This window comes from Cryptomeria japonica, chromosome 10, assembly GCF_030272615.1.
Source record: "Cryptomeria japonica chromosome 10, Sugi_1.0, whole genome shotgun sequence".
NCBI lineage: Eukaryota > Viridiplantae > Streptophyta > Pinopsida > Cupressales > Cupressaceae > Cryptomeria > Cryptomeria japonica.
In genome coordinates, this window is record NC_081414.1 from 480,002,237 (window position 1) to 480,027,629 (window position 25,393).

The 25,393-nt window shown below is 39.2% G+C and overlaps 1 protein-coding gene across 1 annotated transcript in view; it reads left to right on the forward strand.

Moving 5' to 3' along the window:
- The first annotated feature begins 24,246 nt into the window (after positions 1–24,246).
- The window catches only part of LOC131039429 (uncharacterized), a 28,317-nt gene continuing 27,170 nt past the window's right edge, over positions 24,247–25,393 (forward strand). Inside the window, exon 1 of the mRNA XM_057972195.2 lies at positions 24,247–24,657. Coding sequence (XP_057828178.1) covers positions 24,474–24,657 — 184 coding nt within the window. The 5' untranslated portion in view covers positions 24,247–24,473. The remainder of the gene's footprint in view (positions 24,658–25,393) is intronic.

Here is a 25,393-nt window from a genome sequence, read left to right on the forward strand (position 1 = left end):
TTGAGGCTGCTCTGGGAGATCACAAAACCAAGAAATACTAACTCCTCCTGCAAGAAGACACATTTTTCCAAATTGATCTTCAACTGCTCTTCATTCAACCTTTTCAACACCAAATCCAAATGTATTAGATGCTCATCCCTATTCTTGCTAAAAATCAGAATATCATCTAAGTACACAACAACAAAATGATTGATAAAAGGTTTCAAGACTTCATTCATGAGTCTCGTGAATGTACTAGGAGCATTTGAGAGGCCAAATGGCATAACTAGCCATTCATAAAGTCCTTCATTTGTGTAGACACCTAAAATTGTCGTGTCTAATTAAATAAATATTTTTATTTATTTAATTATTTTAGCCTAAATCTTTTCTTAATTAAATAAATCTTTATTTATTTAATTAATTCATTTATCCTCTTCTAGCCTTATTTCTTATTTAAATAAATACATTTATTTATTTAAATAATCCTTTTCCTAAATTAAATAAATATTTTATTTATTTAATTGATCCCACTTCTTTTGTTAGTTAAATAAATCTTTATTTATTTAATTAATTCATTAACCTTTTCTACCCATGACACATGTCATTCATCTCTTAATTCCTACACTACCTACCCTCTCATTATTTTTTTATTTTCTCTACCTACCCTCTAATCCTAACCGACCATCTATCTTTTACACCTCTCAATCCTATTCCTCCATTTCTTGCAGTGTCTTCTATATAAGGAGATGCTTCCTTCATTGTCAACCCGATTCTAATCAGCTACCCAACTACACTTTCAAACTTTCATATGCGATCAAGCCTACTTGCAACCACATTTTCATTCTTTGTTGAGCTCTTGTGCACATATAAAATCTAAGAGAAAATATATCAAGCAAGATCAATGGAGATAGGAAGAATGGATATCCAAACCCTATTGGACATGTGATGGTATAATCTATGTGATTTCATTTGATTTGCATTGTCTTAGGTAATCTTCATATGTTATGGTGGATCTTTGTTGTTGTTAGGCTAGGGTTTTGTGGTTGAATCTATTTTAGTCTTTCAATATTTTTGTTTCCATTTTTAGCATTAACATTTTGACACGCCTGGTGGGACTGTTGTCCCTTTTGCGTTTAACATCTTTTGTTGCAGATTTTGTGTTTTTGAAGTTGAAGATCTGACATTTCTGACAACATTTCGACATTTCGACGATTGCGCATCTTGGAATCACGTTTTTTATTTTCTGTCGCACCTGTGACCTCTATAATCGCGTCTACGTTTGACACTATTTTATTTTATTTTACAGATCGCAGGGTGCATCTCTGTTTCCAAATCGCGTTTGTGCACCTTTCAGACGCATCTGTGTTTGGGAGTCACGTCTGCGTTATCCAAGCATGTCTACGAAGAATTTAAGCGTGTTTGTGATTTTTTGCCATGTCTGCATTAGGTGAAATCGCGTCTATGTTTCAAATTTTTCATTTTTTGGTTTTTAATCTAGTTTTGAGGCTTTATTTCATCATTTGAATTTTAGATCTAGTTTATTTCAGGCTAACACCTTACGATCTAGCTAACAAAATTGGTGCAGCTTGTCTTTGAAGAAAATACATCTTGTAGAAGACCCCTATTTCACAAAGTCTTTTGGATCTAAAATTTACCTAACTTGTGTGCTTGCAGGAAGGGGTAATCATTTGAAACAATCCAAACTACTAACAAATCTTTGTTGCAGGATCTTGACAAGGGTTTTGTTTTGATCTTTGTTGTGTGCCTTGTTTGCATATATTACTAAACACTTCAATTGGTGCATTAAAATTGAACCAGTATCTTTTGTGTCTTGAGCAATAGGCTCTTTTTGTTTAATCTCTAGAGGGCATGTATCCTCGTGTGGACATTAAGACTATTAGCAAGGAGAGAACAACCCAAGTGGTAGCGAGGAAAACCCACCTCTTCTAAACCACTATAAATAACTATATCCATGGTGAAAGCCATGGGTAACGTGTGTTGATTAGTTCATACTGACACTATGTCTCCCCATAAACCTGTTTGATCAAATTTATTTGATTAGTTGTAGGGTGTAACCCTTACCGGCTAGGAGCCTTCTATATTTACAGAGCTGAAAGTGTCGCATGTATGGCCACACAAGTCGATGCCCTTACTAGCACCTTTTTGTTTTAGAAAGCCAAAATCCTTCTAGTTGTTGGGGCAGGAGGTCGGACCTCTGGAGCGGCCTACACACATACGGTTCTTAGTAGAGATACAAAGTTCGCCACGGGGAGTTTTCATGGGGAATGATGCTTGGTTGCCCCGGAGAAGTGAGTGTCAAGGGTGGAGCCAATGGGGTCAAGCATCTAAGTATCCACTCTGAATAGCATAGCCTCGGGGGAAACCCCATGTGGGATCAACAACTATTGTCCTGGCCAACCATAAGAATTGTGCTTGTCTTTTTTTGAACATTCAAACATTCAGGATCAAAACATCAAAACATTGTGTCTTTTATGTCTTCAAGTGTATGCAAAACATTTTTTTACATCAAACAACACACTTCTTTGGAGTCATTTTTGAGTCTACACACTTGCAAACATTGAATCCTCATCAACGTCGCGTCCTCTTGTCACGAAAAATAGTCAAAAATTCAGATTTGGTCACAACAAGCAACTTCACAAAACTGGAAAAATTGCACTTAGTTTCTGGAAATGCGTCTGTGTCTGACAGAACCACGTCTATGTAATTTAGCCATGTCTATGAAGGGCAGAAACGCGTCTGTATTTTTTTAAGAAACATTACATTCACAAAATCTCATAAACGTGTCTGTGGAGTGTTAAACAATGTCTATGTTGGGAAACCGTGTTTGTGAAGTATACAGGCATGTCTGTGTTCAGAATTGGAAAAACTTACAGTCCAACAGAAACAAGAGCAGTCAGTTTCAGACTTATTGAGCTTCCTAGGTTATCTCTTCAATTTTTCATCTAACATTCAACCTATTTCTGGGTCTTACAAAGTTCATCATTGCTTTACATCTTGCATTACATTCACATTTGTCTAAACTTGAGTCAAAAGGTCACTTGCTTGTCCTCATCTTACTTTGTCAACACACTACATACAACAACATTTTGCTAAGTGGTCCCTCATCAAGGTCTATCACCTTTGGGTCTCCTTTGGTCTTACTTAGAGTCAAGGTCAACTTACCTCATCAAGAGAAACTATCATCTCTTTGGAAGCCACACCTACTCTACTACATACATACTTGGTCTTACACTTTGGACAATGCAAGTACACCTCAGATTCATTTACATTCCATCCAAACTCTTGGTCTTCCATACGATTTCCATTTCCATCTAGTCTCACACATCTTGGTCAAGACCTAGTTCATGGTTGAAACTCATTCCCAAAAATCTAGGAGAGAAGCTAAAGAGGCTCAATAGTCCGCAAACATGAGTGCCTATGAGTATGACAATGATGTCTTTTTCAATTCTGATCATACCACATTACCTGACATAGATGCCTATAGAAACATTCCAAATGTTGAGAACATGGACACTACAAACAACAATGATACCCACAATGACAATATGGACAACTTTTCTGTACATTCAGCAAAAGTGAAAGACTCCATTATGGATCCCCGTTTTAATCGATTGGTTGAGGAAATAATGAGGAGAGATAGACAATATTTCTTACAAATGATGGCACAAAGTGGAACCAAGATCCCTCATGATTTTGACATGTCTCAAATAATGGAACATTGACCTTTGCAATAACCTCAACTCAACATGGATCAAAGGAGGCCTAATAGTGGAGGCAATAGAGGACCACATATTATGCCTGAATCACCATCATCTTTGTTTCAAAAACTTGAGGTCCCACATACACATGGTCAAACATATGATACTCACCTTCGCAGAACATTAGGGAAGTCTTATGCAGAAAAATATACTCAATCACATACCAATGCTAAGGACCAACCACCAAAGCAATTGGATATCCAAAGGTATACTCAAAATTTGGACACAAGGAAACCCCATGTCAAATTTGGGGGCAACACACTAGAACAAACTCATGACATGCCTGTAGAGTATGGCATACATGGACAAAGCAGATATTCCATTCCTCATTATGACTCTATACCAGTGGTTCCTATATGCAGCATCACTATAGACCTCCTCCATATGAACATGTATATGATCAATACCATCCATATATGCAACATGCTCCTCCTCCACCCGATGGCTCAGGTATGGGATATGATCCAAGAAGTCGGTCTCCACCTAAGAACAATTTGGAATAGAAAATCAAGGACTTACAAAAGAAAATGGAGGACATAAATACACCAAAGCCAGCTTACACAATGAGAGACATATGTCCCTATCCATTTGACAAAAGCATTCCAATGCCTCCTTTTCCTACACATTTTGTGACACCTAAGTTTGATAAGTACAGAGGCAAAGGAGATCGTAAGGCACATATAAGATAGTTTTTTAAGGCTTGCATTGAGGTAGCAGCATAAGAGACATATTTCATGAGATTATTCCCACAGAGCTTAGGTGATCAAGCTATGGAATGGTTCTCCCAACTCCCACCAGGAATTAAGTCATGGGGTGATTAAGCGGAAGCTTTCATACAACATTTCTCATACAACATAAAGACATATATATCAGTCACCACTCTATGCAACACCAAGCAAAAGGATGGAGAATCTTTTTCATCATTTTTACAAAGATGGAGAAATCTAGCCAGCAGATGCTCTTGTGAAATTCCACAAAAATAAATGGTATAGATGTTCACCCAAAATGTCAACAAATACATTGGTTATGAATTGAGAAAAGATTGCTTGTCCACTTTCAAGGACGTCATTGAAAAAGGCTTAGCAACAGAAAAGGTCCTAATTGAACAAGGAGTAATTACGATATTCAAAGAAAACAATGAAGACTTTAAAGGAAAAGACAAGCCAAGATTTTGGAACAAAAACAAAAACACAGTAAATGATGGCGTTGTCAATGCCAATATAGTGCGACCCAAAATTATTCTTTCTGGATCAAGTTCTACAAATAACCAAGTGAATACTCAAACAACTTTCAAACCACGAAGGAAATACACCCCATTGGGAGAACCACTTGAGTCAGCTTTCAAGAAGCTAGTAGCAAACAAGATAATAACAATTCCAGATATGCCTCCATATGAACCAAAGGTCAAACCAAATTGGTGGAATGATGATGAGTACTGTGAGTATCACAAGAGCATTGGACATAAGACAGGAAATTGTCATCGGCTAAAGAACATCATACAAGATCTTATTGATAGAGGTGACATTGAGATCGAAGGACATTCATCCAATCAAGAACATGAGATGTTTAAGGAACCATTCCCTAAACATGACAAGGGAAAAGCTAAAGCCACAGATGAGCAAACCAACTATACTAGAGCATCCTATAACTATGATTCAACTATCAATCACATTTTGATGGATAATTATGTCTCTACCATTATCATAAAGGACAAAATGCCTGAAAATTCTGCCCAAAGACCTAAAATTGTCTTAAAAGGAATTGGATCTTTGTCTGAACCTACCTCTAAATGTAATGTTACAACTCGTCGAGGTAAATTCACTTTGCAAGGTGCTCCAGCTAAAAACACTACTTCCTCATCAGCCAAACCTGAGTACGATCTAGTAGAACAATTAGGGAAGACACCCGCGCTTACCTCCATCCTTGAGATTTTACGCGTATCTCCCGCACATAAAGCCATTCTTGACAAAACTTTGAGAGACACTACTATCCCCACTGATCTAAATGTGGACCAGTTTCAAGCCATGGTGGGATACCTTTCCATTTCACACTCCCTTACATTCACAAAAGATGATGATGCCTCTGTGAGCCAACCACATAATGCACCTTTACACATTGAATCCTTCCTATACAAACATCGAATAAAATGAGTCCTGATAGATGGAGGAGGTGGTCTTAATATATGTACTTTGAACATAATAATACAATTGGGATATTCAGATAAAGCTATGAATGCTACGAACAAAATTACCATCAAGGCATATGATGACGAAGAGCATTCATCTAAAGGCACAGTCACCTTACCTCTCAGAGTAGGCCCAGTTACAAAGGATGTGGTTTGTCAAGTCCTAGACTTGGATCTCACATACAACATATTGCTAGGACGTCCATGGATTCATGAGATAAGAATATCCCCATCTACATACCACCAATGCATTAAGTTTCCTCACAATGGAGTTGAAGTAACAATTACTAGTGATCCTAATCCATTTATATACTGCAATAATTTGAGGCTGAAAGTTGAAACAATAATTCCAATTAATAGAGAAGTTATCCCATCTTCTGCATACATTGATCTCAAATCATTAAAACCTTCAACATCAAAGCAAGGCGAGCTTAAAGGAAAATATCAGGACAAAGGCATGGGTGAATACACTTTGAATCAAACCATGTGCTTATGGAAAGTTATGAGTTCACCAAAAGAATATGGACAAACACATCCTTCCAAACAAGTATCTACCATTACACTCAAATGGGATCCTACTATCTTCCAAAAGTGGGGTGAAATGGAAGAAGAAGACTTATACAAAATTCATTTACAAAGACCCTGAAGATGGTACACAAGGTCACATCAGCATACCATGTGAAAAATATGGCAAAGGATTAAAGATCCTACAAAAGTTTGGGTATGATGGCAAAAGTCCTCTTGGATTAAGAAAAGAAGGTATCACTCAACCTTTGCAACCAGAATTAACATTTAAAAATCAGCGCTCGAAAGGGCTCAGTTTCATCTCTTCCAGGGTAAACACTCACAAATCAAAAGAAGCATTACAAATCAAGACTTCTGAAGATCAACAAGAGAATAGTTATTCCACCGACTCTAATGAATGGGAATGGGGTTCAGACAAATCCTCCAGTGACTATGAACTCACCGAGACATTCAGAGAACCAAGTGAACCCATAGAAGAAGATGGATTCCATAGAAAATTCAAAATTGGTCAAGAAACAACCCCTGAGGATCCCACAGTCTTTGTCTCTAGGTTCTAGGTCAAAATCACGAAGGACGAGGACACCAATTCTGGAATGTGCTTTTAGTAATGAAAATTTGGACTCATTCACGATTGAGATAGATGAGGAGAGTGCCAACGATGACCTTGACATACTTGAATATAACTATATCTGCACCCTGACACCCACTGACTTTGAAAACATTGAAGGCCTTCCCCTTCTTCACCACCAACTTATTGACTGGGACCATGAAGGACTTGTACAGTCCGACACATTCCAAAAAGATGAAGCCTTTATCGACTATCTAGGCATACAAGATGATCTTCACTTGGGGACCATAAGGCAGGATACACTATAGAACTCAACAACATGGTATATTTTGGCGAGGGTGTTGGGTCTTCCAGTCGCAAAAATGTAAAAATAAAAACAAATCAAGGGTTTTATGGTGAAAACCACATTGTGGCACTGTCCGACCCCAAAAAAGTAAAAAGAAAGGACGTGTCTAAGGGTGAAAACCTCTTTGAGGTGCCTGAAGATGGAAGGCTTGACATTCTCCTAGCATCATATGAAGAAAAATCATCTATGTTAGTAGAGGAGACCATCAAAACAAACATTGGTACAGAAGAGATTCCACATAACATATTCCTGGCACAATCTCTGACAGAGAGAGAAAGATCAAAGTTCATAAGTTTCTTCATAGAGGGACAAATCAATTTTGCATGGTCATATGCCGATATGCCTGGATTGGATCTAGATTTAGTAATGCATCATTTGACAGTTAAACCGAGGGAAAAACCAGTAAAACAAAATTTAAGAAAGATGCATCCACAAGTGGCATTATTAGTCAAGGCAGAGCTTGAGAAATTATTGGATGTCAGATTCATATGCCTAATTGATTATCCTGAATGGATCTCCAACTTGGTACCAGTCAATAAGCCAGATCATAGCATCAGAATATGCACAGATTTTAGAGACATTAACAAAGCTTGTCCTAAAGATGACTTTCCATTACCAAACATAGACCTGATTGTAGATCTCACAACAGGTCATGCAATGTTATCTTTGATGGACGGATTCTCTAGCTACAGTCAAATCAAAATCGTATCCGAGGATCAGCACAAAACAACATTTACTTGTCCTTGGGGAACTTTCTGCTAGAATGTCATGCCCTTCAGGCTAAAAAATGCAAGCACTACATACCAATGAGCCATGACTACTATCTTTCATGATCTCATGCACGTAACTGTAGAAGATTATGTTGATGACCTCTTGGGAAAATCAATAAACAAAGATACACATTTGGACATCCTTTCAATCATTTTTGATCGGTTGGAAAAATACAAAGTAAGACTAAACTCTAAGAAATGTGTCTTTGGAGTAACCTCCGGGAAGCTCCTAGGATTCATTGTCTCAAAAAGAGGAATTGAAGCCGATCCAGCAAAAGTCAAAGCGATCCTAGAAATGCTACCACCAAGAAATATCAGTCAACTTTGATCTTTACAAGGAAGACTCTAGTCTATACGATGATTCATAGCACAACTGGCGAATAAATGTCATCCTTTTCAGCACTTGCTACACAAAAACATCAAATTCAAATGGGATGATAACTGTCAACAGGCTTTTTAGATACTCAAAGATTATCTTTTGAATCCACCAGTCTTGATGTCACCAGTCCTAGAACAACCCCTGTTACTCTACATATCAACTACATCAACAACACTAGGGGCACTCTTAGTGCAACAAGATGTTGAGGGCAAAGAAAAGGCAGTCTACTACATCAGTCGTACGTTGGTCGGTTATGAGCTAAACTACACACCAATTGAGTGTGTGTGTCTCGATGTGGTTTTTGCTTTGCAGAAATTATGACATTACACGCTAACTCATAAAACTAAGTTGGTCGCAAGGATCGATCCATTAAAATACCTTCTCAATAAGGTGACGCTTACTGGCAGACTAGCCAAATGGGTGATGCTCTTGAGCGAATTCAAAATTGAATATGTGGACAGAAAAGAAATAAAAGGACAAGCTATTGCAGATCAGTTAGCAGATGCACCCATGATAGATGATGCTCCTCTAATTTTAGAATTACCAGATGAATCCATCTTGACAGTATCACACACAAAACCTTGGCAACTGTACTTTGACAACTCATACACGCAGCATGGTGCAGGAGCTGGCATCCTCTTTATCACATCTCAAGGGGATTCAATTCCAAAATCATACTGATTATCGTTTCCTTGCACTAATAGCATAGCAGAATATGAGGCATTAACAATTGGATTACGGATTGCAGTTCAGTGGAAGATCCAGGAACTTCATGTTTTTGGGGACTCTCAACTAGTAATTCATCAAGCAACTGATGACTACCAAAAAAAGGACAAAAAATTAATGCCTTACAAGAAAATGGTAGATGACTTCAAGCAACATTTCATGAAACTAACCTTTGAGTAGATACCAAGAGAGCAGAATCGAGCCGCAGGTGCCATGGCTACTATTGCTTCACTAATCGATCTACCACAGAATGAAATCCGCTATGAGTTCTTGGTGGATAAGCTTTTGGTTCCCTCGCATGAAATCACTCATGCTGAGAGGATATGTGTCGTTGGTCTTGATTCCTAGTTATACAGTTCCATTTTCACATACCTTCATAACAATACCTTTCCACCTGACTTATCCAACAACCAACATCGCACTTTCATTCGCCAATCTTCTCGATACGTCATTTTAGCCGATATCCTATACCGTCAAGGTCTAGATGGCACTCTCCTTAGATGTTTAGAAAGGGATGAAGCTCAGATTGCGTTACGTGAGGTTCATGAAGGAATATGTGGTCCACATTCTAGTGGTCCTACCTTAGCCAAGAAACTCATCAGGATTGGATATTACTGGCCCAACATGGAAAAAAACTCATATCAGTTTGTTAAGAAATGTAAGCAATGTCAAATTCATGGAGACCTTATTCATGCACCAGCACAAGAACTTTAACCGATTGCGACTCCTTAGCCCTTTTGTCAGTGGGGACTCGATCTCATAGGCAAGATTAACCCTCCTTCCTCTAATGGCCACAAATTCATTATCACTGCCACAGAGTATTTCACCAAATGGATTGAAGTCATGCCTCTTACACAAGTCACTGGAAAATAGATTGCTACATTCATTCTCAACTATATCATTTGTCGATACAGTATTCGTCTTTCCATCATCACTGGCAACGGACGTCCCTTCAAAAACCATGATGTTCGTGAACTTTGTGATTGCTTCCATATTACTCATCATTTTTCCACTCCTTATTACCCCCAAGGTAATGGTCAAGCTGAGGCATCTAATAAGACTATTCTTAAAATCCTCAAAAAGACAGTCAATGACGCTGGCCGAAATTGGCATATCCAACTTAATCCCGCACTTTGGGATTATCGCACAAGTGTTCACACACCTACAAGATCCACACCTTATTCACTTGTCTATGGCGCTGAAGCTATCTTGCCTATTGAGGTCGAGTTACCATCTTTATGAGTCTCTTTGCATAACATTATCAATGATGAAGACTGCAAGGTCTCTGGCTTACAAGAACTAGAACTATTGGATGAACGAAGACAAACTGCTTTTAACCATCTTAAGGCTTATCAACAATGAATGAGTCACAGTTACAATCACAAGGTAAAGCCTCGCACATTTGAGGTTGGTGATTTAGTTCTCAAAGAAAACCCCAAAAATCAGCAAGACAGAGAGAAGAAGGGCAAGTTCGAACCAAATTGGCTTGGTCCTTACATCATCACAGCGGCCTATGGATCCGATGCATATCAGCTCTCAACCACAGACGGCTAACCTTTGGAGGATCCTATCAACAACATGCACCTTTGCAAGTTTTACACATAGCTCTTCGAAATATCCTAATTCAAAAATACAAAAAACAAAAAAAATACAAAAAAAATAAAAAATAAAATAAAATACAAAAAAAATAAAATAAAATAAAATAAAAAAACTACAAAAAATCCAAAAAAATCGTTACTTGGTGAGAATCTGGCAAACAGGCGTCGGGTGACACAAAAAAATTGAAAAAATTGAAAAAAGTAAAGAGAAATAAATCCGTCCAACAGTGAAAACCACTTCGGTGGTGCCCTAGGCAAGTACCATGGTGAAAACCGGGTCACTGACACCATGTGTAGAGACATTGCTCCTCCCTCCTTTAGGATTCAATTTCATTTCCATCCTTTCACTTTGCACGCACTCACAACCTTTCCATCCATAATAAATCAGCTCCTATCTGTGGCTAAGGCAAATCCTATGTCTAGTGATGGGTGTGGAACTACGAATATCACACGTTATGAGGAGTACAGTTTCTTTCAATTTTCTTCAGTCTATCTGTGCACAATCCACAATAAAGCAACACTTGCATCGCCAATCCACAATAAAGTTCCACCTTCTCCGCAATAAAGTATCAGTTTTGTGGATTCAATTAGTTTCAGATGAGACACAACAACAACAACAATGGGCTTCAACAAATCAAATCTTTCAACAGACTCAGACAACATTATGGTTCAGTGTTATCTATCCTTTTGTGAAGGTAAACATTGTGACCACAATCAAATAAGACTTATACAAGTGACAAGAGACACTAAACTTGAGGACTACAGTGGATGTTGGTGTCGAGTCTTGGTTTTCTTTTGATTTTATCTTTTTGGTGATATGTCTTTTATCTTTTCCAGGATGTTTCTGACTAGAGATTTTATCTCCAGGATGTCTTTTGTTAGGGTTTCAAGCAGATCCGAAGCAAATATGACACAAAGATTTAACGTGGTTCACCCATAATGGGTTACGTCCACCATACACAGCCGTCCAATCTTTCTTATTATCCAGCAAAAATAGTACATCAACATTACAATGCCTTAAGCATCCCAGCCACTTATAACATGCGTTTTTAGGGCAACAAACAAAGTCAGCCTTTTTAGGGTTTTATTACAATGTCGGTTTTCATCAACATCTTTGACTTGAAAAGCGAGGATGGGGTATCGTCACCTATTTTTCTTTGTTGTCTGTGGATTATCTCTTAGTAATGCTATGACTTGTCCAAGGATATGAGGACATTGCGAGTCTAGTGTGAACCGGGGCATTCTTTGTTTGTGACTGTCTAATCTCCATGCAAATAGGTACAATGGGTCGAACATAGGCCTCGATTGTCATAACCTATTTTGCCATAATAAAGCTCAATGATGATAATAGCACAATAAGCTCTTTCACTTCCATATCTTCTATCTTCCATCCCCCTTTCTTGATTGACCTTCATCGTCCTTCCTGAGTCCGTGTAGCCCGCTATCACATGACTGAGCATAATGACACACCAAAAACATTTGCATTTCATGTAGCTTGCACCTGCATTACCACATATTAGCATTTCATACATACATATAGATATCACAATTACATCACATCCTCCATACAACACATGTTAGCACATTTTACATTTTCATCATGTAAATAGTTATTTGCATTATCATATTCATCTGCATTTCATATATATTCATCTGCATTTCATATATTCACATTTGCATATGCATAACATATTAAAAACATAAAAGAACAAAAATATTGTATTACATCATGTACATATTTGCATTCATATCATCAACATCACATAGAAACATCACATAGGTACACATGCATATAGTTGTCGCAACGATGAATCATCTCATATATATATCAAAATCATACGTGTCATGATACAATGATGTCAAAATCATATGGCTACACAATCACCCGAAGGTGTCTACATCATCATACAAAAATGGTACAAAACTAACACATAGGGAGCCCTCTAAGGCTATGATGAACTCCCTCCCTTGGAGCCGGCTGGCCTCGACGGAGTCTGAGCCCTAGAAGTACCCGGCCCAGGATCATCTCTCATGCCCCCTCTATCTGGTGGTGGTGGAGGACCCATGACCCCACCACTCGACACTTGTCTCCTATCTCTCCCTCCAGTGGTCGTCGCAGTCCGTGATGGTCTTCGAAAGCTCCTAGCCCGCTGATCTAGTGGCACCACTCCATAATACAAGTCTCTCTAGTAGGCTATCTCCTCCCCTGCCCATAGAACATAGGCATATCCGGCCCCTGTGTCCTCTGTTTCCTGCCTCCATGCCCTCAGTGTTGTCTCAGCCTCCGTATAGTGTTGAATAGCTTGATCCCTCTCCCACTCAGTATCCCTCAGCTGTCTCCTGAGTCTAGCTATATCCCTCTCCAGATCCTGGATCTCATCTACCTGTCCCTGACAAATCTCCCTCAAGGATAGTAGCTCATCCTCCTCCTCTCTCCCCTCACCCTGTCCCTGTGGTTTCTCCTATCCCTGTCCCTGTCCTTGTCCCTATACTTGTCTAGGAGCCTGTACCTGTCTGAGAACCTGTGCTACTGGCACTTGTAATGACAATCCACCTCTGCCCCTCACTACATGAGCCTGCTAAGCCTGTCTCTCCTCTCCACCCTCTCTCCTCGGAGCCACTCTCCTCTCTACCACTGCATCCCGCCTCCACCGTCGGCCTCTACCTCCACCATCTCCACTATCATCTCCATCACCCCCACTGTCTCCATCTATCAGCTCCCCTGGATCTGTTAGTCGTGGAAATGGATGCTCTATCCAATATGCAGTGTACTCTGCATCCATCCATACATCCTCTACATTTGCCCAAATATCCCAAGGCATGGGAACCATCTCCTGCAGCTGTGTCATTGCCTAATAATAAGAAAGAAACAAACCCAAATGCACCCGATCCCTCACTATCCGCGCATACATCCCTAACCCTCGTGACATCCGTTGTATCCTGCCGAACTACCTACATACCCTGTCAATCAACTGTCGCTCAATGATATACGGTGTCCTCCCTATCAAATGCCTACTCCAGAATACACATGGCAGCTCTACTATCATCCTCCCACTCCTCACAGTCCCGATACGACCTCCATACCACATTGTCTATCTCATCCATAACCCGGTGCCAATACTCCAGTCTCCCAATTTGTGGTTGTGATGTAATCATATCATACAAATAAACATAGCTACGTCCATTTCCTCTGCCTCTGAAATGTATCGGTCGTGTAACCGACAAATGCTCATATGCCCATACCTGCAACAGTGTCACTCTGCATCCTAATCCTGTTGATCCATGATATACAAACTGATGCAACTCATAGTACAAGTGTGCTAGTAGACACGACCCCCATGCAAATCTGGTATGCTCAGTCACCAACATCTCCAGAGTCCTCCCCCATCCCACTGCCAACCCTTGTGTCGCCCTATCCGGATAGGGGAATCCATTGATAACTCCTGCCAGCACCGTCGATAGCGCCAATCCTGTCTGTGTCATGGTATCCCAAGCCACATGTCCAGCCCTTATCTCCAGACCTGGATTCTAAAACACTTATCTCAGTGCATCCCTATCTCCATCTCGATCATAAGGAACTAACTCCCCAACGATCGGTATCCTCAGTATCCTATTTACATCCTCTAAGGTGACTGTCATCTCACCCATCGACAAATGAAACGTGCAAGTTTGTGAGTGCCATCTCTCAGCTAGCGCAGTCAACAATCCCATGTTCACCCAAAATTTAGGCACATACAGAATATATCACAGTCCCATGACCTCAACTTCTACTCTATCCTTGAAGGTCAACTCGGGTCGTAAACTCTGAGTCAAAGGGAATCTCTCCCATGACTCCAACATCGGTAGGTCCTCCTGCAGTCAAGCAAATCAACTATGTCAATCCTAGTGGCATTCCCTATTCATCACAAAGTGTTGCTTTTTATCCTAGTGCTTATATCTATCATATGGCATTCTATCCTAGCGGTACTCCTTGTTCATCACAAAGTGTTGCTTCCTATCCTAGTGGTACTCCATTTTCATCACAAAGTGCTACTCTTTTATCCTAGTGGTACTCCCTGTTTATCACACAGTGTTGCTTCCTATCCTAGTGGTACTCCCTATTCATCACAAAGTGCCTCGATCTATCCTATCTTGGGGCCTCTGCTTGAGTGTATCCTCTTGAGTAGTTTCTTGATTGGCAACGTATGTTCTATCACATAATTGTCAATCCTAGCCCTATCTGCTATCCTAGTCTTCCTTAGAGGACCTGCTTGAGTGTATCCTCTCAACAGCTTATCCAATTGACAATGTATGTTTATCACAGAACTATCGATTTGACCTTGAAGACAAAAACGCGCATTCATGACACAAACACGCTTGCATCCTTCCTAAATGCGCCTGCTCTGCACATACGCACCTGACACACATATACGTGCATCTTCTCTGCACATACACACCTGTCCTTCACAAACGTGCCTGCACAACGCAGACGCGCTCGCATAGGACACAGAGGCCTTTAAAATCACAAACGCGCTTGGCACAAACGCTGATGCGCCTAGCCTACCCAGATGCACCTGACACCAACGCAAACACGCCTTAACGTTTTTCCCCCCGCTTGACATTTTTCTAGACCTACCTAGAGCACATTTATTGCACTACCTAGCATGCATTTATGACAACAATTAATGCAACAAAGTACAAGGAGGTTTTGTGGTACTCACCGACTCTCCTGCATTTGCTGGCCTCTGAAATCGGCGAACACGATCGAATCTATGCACCAATGCCATCGCTATTGACTGCTCTCTGCTCTCTCTGCACTCTAATTTCTTAGATGTGTGGATGACAATGAGGATGTTTTCCCTCGTAGTCTATCTTATAGACTACCCTAGCCCTACTCTCTCGAGTCAATCTTCTTTATCCCATGACTCTGTCACTTTATCCTATCCGGTTAGTCCATTCTAGCCTTTCTTTCTTATCGAGAGATTGTCTGCGATCTTTTTAGACATTTTCATCCAATCTCTCAAGGGGGTATATCATTCCCATCTTGAGGCAACCTTGTATTAGTTCATCTTATCTTCTTTGAAACAACACGACAAGCTGCATTGTCTCAAAGAGGGGCAAAATGTAGACACCTAAAATTGTCCTGTCTAATTAAATAAATATTTTTATTTATTTAATTATTTTAGCCTGATTCTTATATTAATTAAATAAATCTTTATTTATTTAATTAATTCATTTATCCTCTTCTAGCCTTATTTCTCATTTAAATAAATACATTTATTTATTTAAATAATCCTTTTCCTAAATTAAATAAATATTTTATTAATTTAATTGATCCCACTTCTTCTGTTAGTTAAATAAATCTTTATTTATTTATTTAATTCATTAACCTTTTCTACACATGACACATGTCATTCATCTCTTAATTCCTACACTACCTACCCTCTCATTATTTTCTTATTTTCTCTACCTACCCTCTAATCCTAGCCGACCATCTATCTTTTACACCTCTCAATCTTATTCCTCCATTTCCTAGAATGTCTTCTATATAAGGAGATGCTTCCTTCATTATCAACCCAATTCTAATCAGCTACCCAACTACGCTTTCAAACTTTCATATGTGATCAAGCCTACTTGCAACCACATTTCCATTCTTTGTTGAGCTCTTGTGCACATATAAAATATGAGAGCAAATATATCAAGCAAGATCAATGGAGATAGGAAGAATGGATATCCAAACCCTATTGGACATGTGACGATATAATCTTTGTGATTTCATTTGATTTGCATTGTCCTAGGTAATATTCATATGTTATGGTGGATCTTTGTTGTTGTTAGGCTAGGGTTTTGTGGTTGAATCTATTTTAGTCTTTCAATATTGTTGTTTCCATTTTTACCATAAACAATTTGTTTTGAAGGTTGTCTTCCACTCGTCTCCCTCTCTTATCCCGATTTGATGGTAACCATTCTTCAAATCCACCTTAGAATAGTACTTGGCTTCTGTTAGACAGTCCATCAAGTCATCTATCTGAGGCATAGGGAACCTATACTTGATTCTAATATTGTTTATGGCTCTTGAGTCCATACATAATCTCCATGTACCTCCCTTCTTTGGGGCCAATACTGCAGGGACAACACAAGGACTAATGCTCTTCCTTATGAACCCTTTCTCTAGCAACTCATATACTTGCCTTGCAAGTTCTTCATTCTGATCAGAGGTCAATTTATATGCTGCTTTGTTGGGAAATGTAGAGCCTGGTATGAGGTCAACTTACATCTTTAAAAGGTGGCAGGGTCTTTGGTTTGCTTCCTGCAACTATACCCTTGTATCTTTCCAACAACTCTTTCACTTCTCTAGGACCTGCAATCCTCTCTAGCACCTTGTCTTCCTCTTTCTTCCTCACTTATTCTCTTGGCTTCACCACTATGGAAAAGCATGGGGTATCCTTCTCTTTGATTGTCTGCATAAACTCCTCTTTACCCACTAATATGACACTAGTCACAACATGACTATCCTTACCATCATCCGGTAGTGGGGTCATAGTGTATTGCACACCATCTTTGGTCAACTTGTAGACATTTTTCCTCCCATCATGCCTTGAGTCTACATCATATTGCCATGGTCTTCAAGGAGTAAATGGCAAGCATCCATCTCTGCGATATCACACAAGATCTTGTCTCTATATTCACTTATTTGAAAATCAGCCCAAACTTGTTCACTTACCAAGGCTTGCTACTGTTTTCTCAACCAGGAGACTTTGCAGGGGTAGGGGTGAGGAAGTTTCTTCAATCCAAGCTTGCTGACCATCCCAGTTGAAGCAAGATTATCAGTCGAGCCTGAGTCCACAATGACTCTACATACCTTTCCACTTACCTTGCAAGTGGTTCTAAAAAGTGCCTTCCTCTGTGGTGGCTCCTTGACGGTTGGTACCTTCAAGAGGGTCCTTTTGAACATCAGACACTCCCCTTGCTCTGGATCTGCATGTCTTGAAGGTGAGTTCACACTTTGGGTGTCCTCCTCTTGTGCCAAATGAACTATTCTTTCTCCACCTTGAATGTTTAGAGCCTTGCTTTTCTGGGCATATGAATGACTGATGGCCAACTTGATTACATGTGAAACACCTTCCGGTGAACACATTGGCTCCTCTACCTCCAAATCTACCTCATCCATTTGGTCTTCTTCCTTTGAAACTACCACTGTGACTTGGTTCTCCTTCTGATTCTTGATTACTTGAATCTCCTTGTGGTTTAGGAGATGTTCCTCTTCCACCAAATCTGCCTCTTCCTCTAAAGTTTCCTCCTCTTCATCTACCTTGTTGGTCTCCTTTTCTTCTGAACTTTTCTTCAATTATTAATGCCATTTGATAGAATTTATGAACTGTCTCAGTACTGAAGAGACTTAGTTCATCTTGAATGGCATACTTGAGGCCATTCATGTATCTTTCCAACTTTTGCTTCTCATTCTCTGGCACCTTTTCTCTTAAGGACAGTTTATGAAACTCCTCTGTGTATCCACTCACATCCAAATCCTTTTGTCTCAGGCTATGCAACTTCTTGTGCATTGTCACTTCGTAATCCTCGGGTAAAAATTTCCTTTTCACCTTTGCAACCATCCTCTTCCATGATGAGATGGGGTTCTTCCCCTCTTCTACTCTCCCATTTTGCAAGAAGTTCCACCAACTAAGGGCGGATCCTTTCATCTTAGACTTGGTAGTCTTCATCTTTTGGATCTCATGCACATCTTCACACTCAAAGTGATTCTCTAAGGCCTCCAACCAATCCATTACTTCCTCTGGGTTCATCTTCCCAGTGAACATAGGTAGGCTTGCTTTGTCATCTCTGCTACCTACTCTCTCAAGGGCTTCAAGGAAACTTATCTGATCTGCAGGTATCCTTTCTCTTGCTTGCAAAAGGGAATCATCCTCATTCCCTTATTCTTATTCATCAGAGTCTCCTTGCTTCTTCTCCATCTTACCCTTCAACCTATCCAATTCTTTTCTCATCTCTTTGTTGGTTGTTGCCTGCTCCCTTACCAACTTGCCCAATTAAACATTGGTCATCCTTCTTCCATCACTAGTGTCTTCTCCTTTTATCATCTTGTCAATCTTCTTCTTCCTCCCCAAGAACCTTTATGGCTCTGATACCACCTGATGCAGAGTGGGCAACAAGAAGGTAAGAAGACCCAAATATCACCCTTCTATGCCTTGTCTAAGGCCTATTACAACCCCCACAACTAGGGCTCTACACACACCAATGCAAACAATCACCTACTACACTTCCTAAGGAGGGTTTTGACTGTTTAACAACCAAAATCACTCACCCTTTCCTTCCAACCAAGTTTGGAAGACTTCTTTTTGCACCCGGGTCAAGAAACCCCTATTTAGGCCTAGTTATTGTAGCCTCGCCAGACTGGTATTTCCCAAATCTTTCAAAATTTTCGCAAAACACCCTAGGAAAAAATTACATATATAAGTACCCTTTTGGGACTTACATCCAATCCCGAGAGATAGAGACTTGAATCTGCTCCAACACCCCTAAGCACCTACTAAGTTTGCAGACCTAATCGGCCTAATTAGGCCTATTTTCCAAAGCAACTACTTGAAGATGGGGTTGCAGAATCAAAATTACCACTTGGACATGCTCCTTAGGCTTATATTAGACCAAATAAACCATTAGAATGGTCACCAAACACTCCCTAGGTGATTTTTTTCTCATTCCTCCTTATGGGCTAGGATAAACACATGGTTTTGTTTAACCTAGATTTTGGTGGAAACCACACTAACCCTCACTCCCAGATTCCACCCTTTTGAAATATCAGTGTATACACCCTTAAATTATATTTCCCAAAAGATCATTGAATTCCTCACTGGGATTTGCAAGTTAGGGCCATTTCTTTGGTGAAACCCTATGAACCGAGTTTTAGAAAGACAATTTTTGGTAAACTGCTCACAACTCACTCCAAACTGTACCAATTGGAGTTAGACCACTTGCATTCGAACCTACACTCACACCACAATCCAAAAAATTCAAAATTCCATGCCAGCAAATCCTCTACCAGATCGTACTGTACATAAAGCAAGTGGAAATTGGGAAAAATATGAGTTTTCTTGTTATTCAAACCACCAAATCTTACATGCTTCATTCAACCAACAACATGGATGATCTGAGAGGCACAAATATGCCTTCCCCCAATGCCTACAACTATTTTCCAATTGGTTATGGCCATTGGAACCTCTTTTCCCAATCGGTGGAAAATGTTGCTTAGCAACTTTTGCAACTTTTGACAATTTGACATGCCAAAGTCCCTAATGGACTTTTTAGTCCTATCCTATGCCTAAAACAAATCAAGACAACCTAGCAACATGCTTCCTATCCTACATGAACCTCATGGCCAAATTTGGTCTCTAGGTTTATAAATGACCATAGAGTCAATTGACCTTACAAATAGGTTCTTAATTACATCCACAGGTTCCAAACTGATCCAAAACACCATCCTAGGGTCTAAGACCACCTATCCAACACTCAAACAACAAATAAAATCTAAAAACCAAGAGGGTTCCCTGCACCAACTATGCTGTCAAAATCACCCCTATCTGACTCAGAAAGCTTTGGAGCTCTAGAAAGAGATAGATAGAATCATAATCCCACTCTTTCCTAGAGAGGACAAGTTCATCTAGAAAAAGAATAACAAAGGAGAATTCTCAGTTAAATCTGCTTATAGTGTGTTGTTGAGAAATGACCTACCACCTAGGTGTTGGTGGAAGGTTTGGAACCCCCACCTGATCCCTAAAATTAACTATTTATGGTGTATGATTATGCATGGTAATATCCTCACCTAGGAAAATCTTATTAAAAGAGGATTCCAACTCCCCAAACGATGTTCTTTGTGTAAGCAGAAGAAAGAAACCATCTTACATTTAATAATCAATCGTCACTTTGTTGAACAACTGTGGTTGAAAGTCATGGAAAAACTTGAAGTTTCTTGGGCCAAAAATAGAGATCTTCAGCATATCCTAGAAGAATGGAAAGGCCCCTCCCATAATTCGCTGATTCAACATCTATGGAGGCAAATTTTCTGTTATGTTTGTTGGAGCCTATGGAAAGAAAGGAACAATAGAATCCTTAGAGACATTGAAAACTTAGTGGAGGTGGTTTTTAGAGCTATGTACAAACTGCTTCTTGAGAATCTTTCAATCACTACCTGGAAATATCCAAGCTATCCCCTGACTCCATATGATGACAAAGTGGCTAAAAATTGGGGTTTGTCCAAATATTAGGCTATTTTGACAATTCAAAAAGATTGGCTATGAAGATAACTATGTGGAAACCCCCCAATCCTGGATGGTATAAGTTAAACTTTGATGGAGTGGCAAGACAAGAGAAGGTGGATAGAGGTGGAGTTATCAGAGGAGATAAAGGGCAACTGATTGCGGCTTTCTTACGAAATCTTAATGGGCTTATGAATAATCAGGCCAAGTGTATGGCCCTCTGTTGGGGGATCAAATTTGCCCTCTATGAACATTAAATCTCTTGCCATTGAGGGGGATTCCAAGTTGGTCATTGATGTAGCCAATGGTCTAACCAAAATACATTAGTCTATGATGGATATAATAAAGGACATTAATAAACTCCTTTTAAGCCTAGATGTATTTACAATCACACATATATATAGGGAGGGTAATAAATTGCAGACTTAATGGAAACTATAGGCCTACAAATGGATGATATCAGATGTTGGAGATAGTGGGATTCCCTCCCATGTCTAGTACAAAAACTCCTTAGAGAGGAGAACAAGATTGATAAATTGTGAAATGCAATCCAAGATTAGCTGGCTTTGGTATTTCCTCTTTGGCTTGCTTTTGTGTCTTAACAAAGACCATGTGAGAATAAATAATTCAACACACTGGTAGCACTTGATGAGGGCGGGAAAAAAGTTAAACCTCATGACTAGATAGGAGGAAACTGATAGATGGAAAGAGGACGTGGTGAAGACCCTAGATGGTAAAATGATGTGGCCTAATGTATACAAAAAGATTCATAGAGGTGATTACGTTACAATAGTGAGATGACATCATCCAAAGGACAGAGAAAAGAATGCGATTAGACAATTTATCGATAGACAAATTTGGCAAGATTGTGCTTTCTATTTTGCTCTCATTTTATCGATGAGATTTGTCGATTGGCACATGTGGACTGTTATTGCAAGAAAAGGGGGATTTAATAACATGCACAATAATGATGGCCTCGATTACCCCATTCGTTCTACAAGCTTCCTATTGGGTATTTTTTTCTTTTTAAAGAATAGTGTCAATAGTGAATTTCTAAAATGTGTGAAGTTTACTGTTGTTGAAGGTGACAAATTGGGAGGTGACAAAGTGAGAACTGAGCCTAATAAGCACGAAGATTCAAGAACAAGGCCACTGTTTGGCACATTTGTAAGGAAGGTGGTGTGGCCCAGTTCATCGAGAGTATGAATGGGCACAATGAAATTTTGTCCACCCAATTTGCCTCATCTTGGGTTGCTTGCAGAGTGATTATGGAAGGAATTTCATTTGAAATCAATGAGAAGGTGATTGCCAAGGCTACGAGCCTCCCTACTAAGGGGAGAAAATGGAAGAAAACGAGTCGGGTTGTAGAAAGTGAAAGCCTTAACCATTTTTTCAGAGAGGATGAAAACCCTGTCAAACTCCATGGCGACTTCAACAGAAAAGAACTACCTGACCCCTGGGACAAGGTATGCCTCATGATAATGAAGTATTTTACACTTGAGGGTAGATTTAAGATTTTTTATCATTATTATTTCCCCTTGCTCAATCACTTCTGCAACCACTCTTTGGTCTCCTTTCATTTTTTCCTATTATATTCTTTGGAGATTACTGTTTTGGAGGTTGTTGAAGGTGCTAAGTCCCAAGGTAAAAAACCCATTCCCATTCACCAAGGCCTTATTTTTTGCCTCTATCATTTTCACTTGGCCCTCTGCCCACCATGACCAATTGTGGTCCAAGGAGCCCCAAATTCGCCTACCCCCTCTCTTGGCATTTTGGACATCCCATGACCTAGGTAGAAAAAAATGTATCAAGAAACTGAAACTTAGGTCTTGTCAAAGTCCTCCTGAAATCCCTACCCATAAAACCCTTGAGTCTGATATTGCTGAAGAGAAGCAAAATACTTCCTCACCTAACAAGAAGGGGAAATCTATGACCAAGAGAACCAAACTCACCATCCATGAAGTGGGTTCGAAGGATGAAGCAACTGAGGAAACCAATACCCCAAGGAGATCTAACATGCTCACCTCTAAGCCTGTTACGAAGGGGAGAAAAAGAACTATTGAAAACTCGAGATTTGAAGAGGAGGAAGAACATGAAATTGAGAAGATTGTCAATAAGTGTAAGAAGGTGCTATCAAATAAGGAAGTGGATAAGGATGGGGAGGACTTAGAGACTGCCAACAACTCAACACATGTTTCTGACTCTGCCAATGTTGGACCTATTGATCTCACCCATGAAATGTTGCTAGATGAGGTTGAAGATACTGCTAAGATTTTAGAAGGGACAGGCGTCAAAAGATTCTGATAAGGACTTGATTGAAATGTGTGGAGTTGGAAGCGGAGCTGTCTAAAACCAATGTGAGGTTGATCGAACTGGAAAGAAAAATGGCTAGCCTCTCCAGGTTTGGTCTTAGAGTGATGCATAGCTCGACCACCACCCTGTGTCTCCTTCAACAAGAGATGATTGGCTAGAAGGACAAAATGATGAGAATTGTAAAGAACTCTTCAAGTTCCTAATTGAAGATTGGTCTAATGTGTTACAACAGGTTGGATGTAAGATTAGAAAGAACCGTTAGGGATTCTATCCCTTTTATTTTCTCTTTTACTGCTTTATGCTAGTTATGGCTTGACTCTAAAGACTCTTTATTATGCTTACTTTATAAGTTTAGTTAGAATTTCTAAGACTGTTATTATATGCTATCGAAGTACAATTATAGTTAGTCTTTTTTGCTGTAGGTGTTGTTTAGTCTGTTTTTTATTGAGACAACACCCATACTTTGCTGCTATTAATATCAAAAACATTCTTATAAAAATATTTTTAAATATTGTTAGATTCAAATGAAAAAACAAATACAAATTAACCTATACATGAATATTATACAAAAATAGTATATCTTTACTAGTGTACATTTGACCATTATTTACAAAATCAACCTTGAATTATGACCCCCAACTCATTGAAACAGAGATATAATTTCTTGATCTCAAGATAAGATATAAGTAGAAATTATATAGACCTTTATTTTTCATTAGATCTAGAACTAAAAACCTTTATTATCACATTTACTTTTCATACTAACACTCAGTATTTTTCATAATACACTTACACACTACATAGATACGGTAAATCAGAAATTATCCTTCCCTTTTTCTAAATTCTCGTGAAAATTGGGAAACCTAATGAAGAAAATCCGTAGGTGTGTACACACAATAATTGAAAAATTGAATTTGAAGAACGATTTTTAGGGTAGTCTTCTTTGGTCTGGTTGTTTGTACTCGCGCGATTCCAGGTTTATTGGTCAGGTAAGGCTAATAAATACACCCTACCTGGTCCAGTGAATCTGAAAATAACTATTGGTGTGATATTGCGGTATGGAGCCAAAAGGAGTGCTCTCACCGGAGGCTTTGAGCAAATTTGAGGAAGGAGTGAGATTGGTGTTTTCTCGTTGGACGGCCCTGCAAATGGCTGTGCAGAACGAATGGGGAGGAAGAACTTCTGCTCAGAAAGCTCATCAATTGACTGTTGATGTCGTTGCCTGGCTTGCTCACTCTACTCGTACGCGCTATCTCTCTCTTTCTCTTTCTATTTCTCTACAATTTTCAGCAACAAACGTTGTTCCAATTTTTCGTTTTGATAGGAAAGTGTTTAACTTGACCGATGACATGAAATGGAGACCAAAAATTCCATGAACGGGTTAATGAATTATGTGACGATCTATTGGAATTTAACTGCAGAGCTTCATGTCAATTTTTATTGACCTAGAATTGACAATTCACAAGAATTTATATCTTTTGACCATGACCATGAAAATCCATTTACCGTTCATTGATCTAAATGATATTTACACATTCATTTATTTGAACGGTTACCGGATTAAAAGCAAGCCCCTGCTTATAAGAATGAACGAAAATTAAATAATTGCCAATTTTTGTCGCAAATCCTGCTTTTACATTATATGTAGTGTCAACTTAAAAATTAGAATGCATGATTATGTTTCTAACTTTAGTTTTCCACACCCTGCCAACATAATGATGCATATTGGTAAAATTTCATATTTAATGATGATTTATTATCTATCACTTGACCAGTCCATACATTAAGGAAATCGGCATAATGCATAAATCCTCACCTCACTGTGCATTAGATCTCCCAATTCACAAGATTGGTTACCAAATAGGTTATTAGATAAAATTGTGTCAAAAACGATCAAGATTTATGTGTCATTATTTATTTATGAATCAAACAAGTTATTCGATAAATCTTACAATAAATAATCCTGTGTTATTTACTG